This window comes from Cyprinus carpio, chromosome B16 (assembly GCF_018340385.1).
Source record: "Cyprinus carpio isolate SPL01 chromosome B16, ASM1834038v1, whole genome shotgun sequence".
NCBI lineage: Eukaryota > Metazoa > Chordata > Actinopteri > Cypriniformes > Cyprinidae > Cyprinus > Cyprinus carpio.
In genome coordinates, this window is record NC_056612.1 from 5,766,366 (window position 1) to 5,773,865 (window position 7,500).

The 7,500-nt window shown below is 35.4% G+C and overlaps 2 protein-coding genes across 5 annotated transcripts in view; both read left to right on the forward strand.

Moving 5' to 3' along the window:
* Window positions 1-4,434, forward strand: part of LOC109111275 (brain-specific angiogenesis inhibitor 1-associated protein 2-like) — a 22,674-nt gene extending 18,240 nt beyond the window's left edge. The window contains exons 10-14 of the mRNA XM_042740445.1: window positions 770-980; window positions 2,228-2,290; window positions 2,399-2,582; window positions 2,876-2,916; window positions 2,993-4,434. Of these exons, the coding sequence (XP_042596379.1) occupies window positions 770-980; window positions 2,228-2,290; window positions 2,399-2,582; window positions 2,876-2,916; window positions 2,993-3,065 (572 nt within the window). The 3' untranslated portion in view covers window positions 3,066-4,434. The remainder of the gene's footprint in view (window positions 1-769; window positions 981-2,227; window positions 2,291-2,398; window positions 2,583-2,875; window positions 2,917-2,992) is intronic.
* A 2,451-nt stretch (window positions 4,435-6,885) lies between these two features.
* Window positions 6,886-7,500, forward strand: part of LOC109111103 (TCF3 fusion partner-like) — a 4,636-nt gene continuing 4,021 nt past the window's right edge. Inside the window, exons 1-2 of one of the 4 annotated variants that reach the window (XM_042740455.1) lie at window positions 6,886-7,118; window positions 7,327-7,500. The exon at window positions 7,327-7,500 is cut by the window's right edge and continues 60 nt beyond it. In XM_042740455.1, coding sequence (XP_042596389.1) covers window positions 7,339-7,500 — 162 coding nt within the window. In that variant the 5' untranslated portion in view covers window positions 6,886-7,118; window positions 7,327-7,338. Of the gene's footprint in view, window positions 7,119-7,168; window positions 7,203-7,326 lie in introns of those variants that run through there. The other 3 variants (XM_042740456.1, XM_042740454.1, XM_042740457.1) reach the window with 3 other exon arrangements.

The window sequence follows — 7,500 nt, forward strand, 5'->3', positions numbered from 1 at the left end:
CAGTAAGGAGTTTCTTTCTGATAATTTTTGTACCATCCAAATATGATTAATTATAGCAGATCTCAAATCCAAGATGCACCTTTCAGTTTGAATAATTTATACTTCTTATTGAATAACAGTAATAAGAATGAGATTGATTTAAGTGCCATTATAATGGCACAATCCAAAAATAAAACATTATAATGTAAAAAATATTATTATTTTTTATATGAATTATATATATATAATTTTTTTCACCATGTTGTTTCAAAACGGTGCTATTTTTTTATATTATTTATACTATTATAGTATTTATTAATATTTTTAATTAGCTTTTATTTTTAGATGTTTAGTTTTCATTAAAATTTTTAGTAATTGTGTACTTTTGTAATTTTTATTAGTTTCTTATTTCCATTTAGCTTTCATTTTAAGCTTTTTACTTTTAAGCTTTTATTTACTTAAACTGAAACTGTTTTATTTAAATTAGTTGCCAAGGTGATATTTATAATTTTTTAGAACAGTTTTATATATATATAATTTTAGAACAATAACAGCACTGTTTCACCATATCTTTCCACATGTTTCCATATGTTTTCTGTGGAACAAAAAAGGTCCAAGTTATAATTCCAAAAGCATTATGGCACTTTTATGGTGTGTTTGGCCTTTTCGGTGTTGCGCTTGACAGTCATGAAATGAGATTGCCGTGTGAAGATGTTCTTTTTGTGTCTTTTTTTTCTGTGCTCTTCTTCTTTTATGTCCTTTAACTGTATGTTCTGGTTGGATGGTTCAGGCTCGACTCTCCCCCGTGTGCTCCCTCTCTGTGCTCCGTCCCGTGTGGAGGCTCTGTTCCCTCACTCCCCAGACTCCTGCGAGGGAGAGAAGACAGGAGACCGAGGAGGAAGCTCATGCCTGCTGTCCTTCCTGCCTGGAGACGCTCTGTCCCTGCTGATCAGTGAGCCCAGAGACGGCTGGCACTACGGCCAGAACGAGCGCACGGGACGGTATCTGACCATCAGCCTTTCAGTCAGGGCCAGTTAAACACTAGCTATACGTCATTTGTTTTCTGATTTGTGGTGCAGAACTGAATAATCATGTCAGTAATATGAGAGGCCTGTTCTGAGAACAAGGCTTATATGGTTGTTTTACAATGGCTTGCATAGAGCAAGATTTTACTCTTGGGGTGAACAGGTTTTAAACTTGCTTCGAACAAAAGGAAAGTCCTTCAAAACTGTGCATTCATATGGACCTACTCACGCCAGGGACAAGTCATTTTAGGATTATTAATATACTAATATAGTATTTAGCAATATTCTGAAATTATTTGTATTTTTATATTTTCAGTTTTATTTTATTTATAGTTAAAAAAAGAAAATTGTCCAACTTTTTTGTCACTTTTTTTAATTCATTTGAATTTTAGTTTTAGTAATTTATTACTTAAATGAATTTTAATCGCAGTTAGTTTCTAACTTTCTTTTAGTTTAAGTTTTTTTCAAGGAATATTTATATTTTATCTATTGGCCCTCTTGTTGTATTTTGTTGTTTTTATTAGCTTTTGTTTAATTTTTTTTTTTTTTTTTTTTTACATTTTTAGGTATTTTTATTTTAACTTTATTTTTTTGTCATTTAAGTACTTTTAAATGAAAATTAGAAATGTTGCTTCGGCAACTAACTGAAATAAGATGAGTGCTAAAATGACTAAAACTAAAATGTAAAAAAAAAAACATAATAGAAATATAAAAAAGGACCAAAAATTAAACCAAGATTAAAATAGATTAAATAAAATTAAAATAAAATATGAATATTAATTTAAAATTAAATGAAAATTAGAAACGTTGCTTGGGTAGCTAACTGAGATAAAAAATAAGTTACATTTTTATGTAATATTTATATGATTTTGATTCTGTTTGATTTCAATTAATGACATTTTTTTAATAGGTTTAGTTTTTGTTAATGATAACAATGCTGCTGACGATGGAAAGATAGTAAGTGTGAGCTTTGGGATCATGCGTCTGAAATACAGTGTGATCTACATTATCAGAGGGACTTGTTTCTGTGCATAAATACATATTATTAACTGCAGTGCATTTCAGTTCATCTGGTTTGTACAGACTTTTATTCATCTGCAATTTCTTTTTCAGTCTTGTATGAACAGGCCTTTTAAAAGCGTATTGCTGTTTAGGTTTATGGTGTCTCAGATATTCAGACGCTCATCTATTGTTACGCTGATGTTCTGAACTCTCCTTCACAGAAAAGGCTGGTTTCCCTTCTCCTACACACAGCCTTTCCCCAACTCTCCCGGACAAGATCTCAGGTCTGACCCCATCAGAATGACACACAGTAATATCTTTCTGCTGTCTCAGAAGGGCATGCATTCCCATCACTCCTCTCTTCTCCTCTGTGTCTCTCGTCACGGCTGCAGTGCTCCTGTCCTGTCGAAGGTGAACAGCAGCAGTATGGGGCAGCTGGACAGGCTTCCCCCCGCGGGTCAGGGGCCGCAGGTCAGTCCTGACTCTGAGGACGAGAGCAGCGTCTTATCCCAGCGCATCAGCACCTTCAGACCGCGACCCTACAGCATGATGAACCCCGAGACCAGCAGGACGAGGGTCAGAGAACTCTAACTCTATTGCTTTTTGAATGAAATGAAAAACAGCTGTAAATGTGCTCACCCTCAGGTCGTCCAAGATCAGGATGAGTTTGTTTCTACATCAGATTTGGAGAAATGTAGCATTGCATCAGTGTTTAAAAAAAACCTGAGCAGTGCATGAAGCCCCAGTGGTTTTGCCTGTAGTGTCCCAAGATGATTCTTACATATCATTTTTTTTGTTTTCTCATTGTGACTTTTTTCACTGTATGGTTTTATATTCTGCTGACACTGACGTGTTTTCATGCTCCTCAGATGTCGACTGATTTCACCGCTCCGCCTCCGTCACCCAGCAGGTAAAGATAGTCACCCGTGTCCAGAAGAGCGCTCCGTGTCTGATGGGTTTGTTGATTTAACCTTCCCTCTTCACAGGATCAACCCGTTCGCTCATATTCGGCTCAAGAAGACGGTGACCAATGACCGCTCCGCCCCTCTGATACAGTAGAGCCTTTGATTGACAGCCAGAGCTGCTCCTGTTAATGCTTCATGAACAACACAACCTCTGAGAACATAAAAATATAACACATTCAGACAATAATTACGTGCATTTAGATCATTTAGGATTTAGCAGATCAAATGTATATTCTATATATATTACATTCTCAGAAAAATGAAGTATTTCAAGGACTTTATGTTTGAGTGCACATCAAAAAAACTGAGCGTTAACATTTGATTCCATATTATGGACAACAGTTTCTTCAGCTTTTAATTCCTTTACTGTAATGACTATGACGAAAACACTGAAGTCTGACAAAACGTAGATGTTTTTGGGAACTGATATTTGATTCACAATTTAGTTTCATGAAATATTTTAATCAATTTTTATAAATGTAAATTTACTCACGCTAGCATTTTTTCTGCTGCCATAATTTTGGGTGAATTGTTCCTGAGTGTACTTCCCACACAAATAAGATACTTTCTCCTAAAACTTTTATTTCATTTGTAGTATTGCGTAAAGTCGAGGTGTGCTAGAGCATGCTGGGAGAAGCAGGTGAACTGACGGCTGGATGGAGAGTGGAGTGGAGATATACAGAAAGGCTTTGAAAGAGTTTGGAAAAGCGCTGTGTTTGTGAAAGTGTGACGTGAAGAGGCTCTCAGCTCCGGTCTCTTGCCCCTCTTCCGTCTGGTCTTGTATTTTGTTAAAGCCCAGATCTCTGAAACTAAAGCTTGAGACGTGACGGAAGGCTCTGGAAAGTGTAGATGTGCTGGAGGACGTGTCTGTGATGAGAAATAAGCTGAAAAAAACCGTCTTTCTGACCCTTTTTACCATTATTTTGGAACAGAAGACTTAGTTAAAGATGTTTATGTCCAGTGGTTTGAAATGAACCTAAAGAAAATGATTCATTTGAGTTTGTGTGTTACTGTAAGTAAATTGTTTTGTAATCATCTTAAAAGTTGCTTATTTTACACTTAAACCAATCTAACGAATTATTAATGTTGAGACGTTTATTCACAAATGTTGGAATTATTTCTTCACTTCAGGGTCAGTTTGTTCTGATACCTTTATTATTAACTTCTTCTATTATAAAGATATCTTAAAGTGAATAAAGCTAAAAGGTTAATATCCAACCTTATATATGAAAATATAATGGTATACTGTAATACAGTGAGCCCAAAAGTCTGAGAATTTTTTTTTTTGTAATGTGTCATAATTACAGTAATAAAACGAACATGAATTTGATATTTGGTCATGTTCTCATCATCATCTGAGATGGTCAAGAGCATCTTGAGCTTGAGTGGATGCAAGAGTGATCAAAAACATCTCCAAAAATTAGAATATCGTGGAAAAGTTCTGTTTTTTGTCATTTATTTCAAAACAGCAAACTTTCTTATATTCTAGATTCATTGCACATAAAACTGAAATATTTTGTATTTATATGGAATATTTTTTTTTGGTTTGTTTGCTTTAATTCTGATGGTTATGACTTACAGCTTAGGAAATTAAAACATTCAGTATCTCAAAAAATTTGAATATTCAGTTTTTCTGAATTAAAAAAAAATATATATTTAAGTTTGTGTGCAATGAATCTATAATATAAGAAAGTTAGCTTTTTTTTTTCTTTTTTTTTTTTTTTTTTGAGATGCACCTGTACACTTGATTAATGATCAGTTCTTTGTATTAAATTCATTAGAATCCTAGACACTGTGTTTCTGAGTTAAAATGAAGAGCATCTCAGACTTCTGGGCGCCGCTGCATGTTAGTCTGTATTAGTTTGTGTTTAATTTCTGAACTGATGTAATCGTGGCTGAGCAGCTTTGAGCTCTGCTCATGTTGTACTTTTATTAAACACCCCAGACAACACTGAACACTGGCATTTAAAGCAGGACTCTACTGAACAAGTCAGCCATTGTGTTCTGATACTCTACAAATCAGTCACATCTTGGTCTCTTGAATGCTTTAACTTCATGATAACTGTATGGCATTTCTTCCTTTTTTTAATAAAGTTAATCTCTGTGGTTTGGACTTGTTTCACTCTCTATACACAAACAATTATTTAAAAAAACAATGAGTGTAACAAAACTGCAGCAGAATAAAAGATATGACTGTTGTTTATTACTGATATGCAAGTCTATTTTGTGAAAGACTAAAATAATGTACAATATCAAATAAAAAACAAGAGGATAATTAAATAAAGAGACAGAAGTAGAGGTGAGTGCGACTCTGAAGGGCTTTCACTGGGTTTTCTCCTGCGGGTCCGAGGGGTGCGCTGGAAGGTCCAGCAGCTTTCCATCATCTCCAGCCGGACCTGAAGAGATCCACGTGATTAACAAGATCAACTCAAACACTTTAACAGCTCATTACAGATCCATGATGAGCTTAAGCCTTTCAATATAAACATCTGAGAATGACCTGAAAACAAATCAATAAATATGATAATAAAAATCAGGGTTGTTTCAGCTAACTAAAACTAAATCTGAAACTAAAAAACACTAAAAATAAAAAATAAATAAACATTTTTGATACTTGAAATAGAATAAATGTTCACAGAAATAAAATACAAATACAAAACGTTTTATTTCAGTTTTCAACGCAACACATTTTAATTTAGTTTAACTTTATGTACTAAAATCCCTACAACTGAAATAAAATTAATAAAAACTATACATACACATGTATATATATATATATATATATATATATATATATATATATATATATATATATATAATATATATATATATATATATATATATATATATAATACTAAAAATGACAAAAACACATCAACATTACTTTAAAATAACTTTAAACTAAAATGAAAATTCAAAATAAAAACTAATCGTATCTCAAAGATATATTTGTATATTATACAGGTGCATCTAAAAAAAATGGAATATCGTTATTTCAAAAAGTTACAAAAAAAAACAAAAAAAAAACACATTGCATAATTGTATGGAATAGCTTGGTTCATCATTCCTGTGTATTTTGTTAAAGGGCTCAAAGCCGGCAGGATGCAAGCTGAAACACAATATAGATAGATAGATAGTTAGAATATCATGGTACACGTTGAAAACAAGCCATGGTAGATTCTGTCGCGGGTATCATGGGAATTGTAGTTCGAGAACATGCTGATGACGCTTTCGCTGTGGATTGGCTGAACGCTCAATGACGTGTTTAAAACGCGTCTCCTTGTTTCGAACAGGGGGCAAGGAAGTCGACCGGAAGTTGAAGTCGGCTGCGTGCCGCCATCTTGTAGCAGAACTTCACTTGCGTTAGCATCCCATTGACTCCCATTCATTTTTGCGTCACTTTGACAGCGAATAACTTTACATCTGAGGCGTTTAAAGACTCCATTTGTCCATTATTTATTTCTAAAGATACACGACAATGTATAAAGGGCTCCATTACCTTCTATGTTACATTATGGCCCCGTAGAAAACAGTTTTTGTAAAAATAGGCTAACGATTGCGTCATAACCACTCGACTCTCTGTCGCACAGTAGAGAAATTACCGTACAGACAGGAGGAGAAGCTCGCAGGCAATCGGGGAGACGTCAAGAGATATGGCGTACTGGCGTTACATTTTAAAATACTATAGAAAATAATTAATCAGAATACTTACTCCTGCTCATTCACGCCAAAGAACTCCCCGCTCAAGCTCGCCGTCTCTGCAAGATTAACGATGGCAGTTTGCACGCACAGCTACTAGAAGGTTTACATCTGTCAGAACAGGTTGCTGACGTCATCAAGCTTAGTTTGAGTCTGCGCGTCAGAAACGGAAGTTCTAAAAATCGCTAAAAACGGGCTTCACTTGTCTCAATTGAGTTCCAATGGGGTCGCTGTGTCCATTTCTTTTACTGTCTATGGTTTCGAAGGCTGTAGATGTGTACTTTTATTTTATCGTATGAATCAGGTTAATTCTTGCTTTTTTTTTTGGATGTATAGTTTAAATTATGTATAGACGGAACTGTTGAGGAGTAGAAAACATACCTGCGGGATTTATAATTAACAGAGTGAATCATGTATGGCTCTTTGCAATATTATTAACTAACTAAGGGTAAGTATTGAATTCAAATCATTAAAGCTGTTAAAAATCATATTCGCGTATTTATATTGATATCGCAGAACAGAAACGCTCCATGTGAGTTCATAGAGAGCATGATTAGTTTGATTAACATGTTTATCTGTAAAGAGTCGCGGGTGTGGTGTATTATTAACTGCAGCACCTGAGTGTACTCTGAGCTCTCTCTGGTCTGTCTGTGCAGGTGCTTCAGGTGATGGAGGACTTCTCAGGTCTGGCTCTGCCTCCGCTGTTCGGGGGACACTTCCTGGAAGCGGAGCTGGAGACGGGCGGCGTGGAGCTGGGCCCCAGCGGCACTGAGCTCCTGGATAGCGATGGGGCCCCGTCGGGCCCCGCACAGGACGAGGAGGATGAGAGC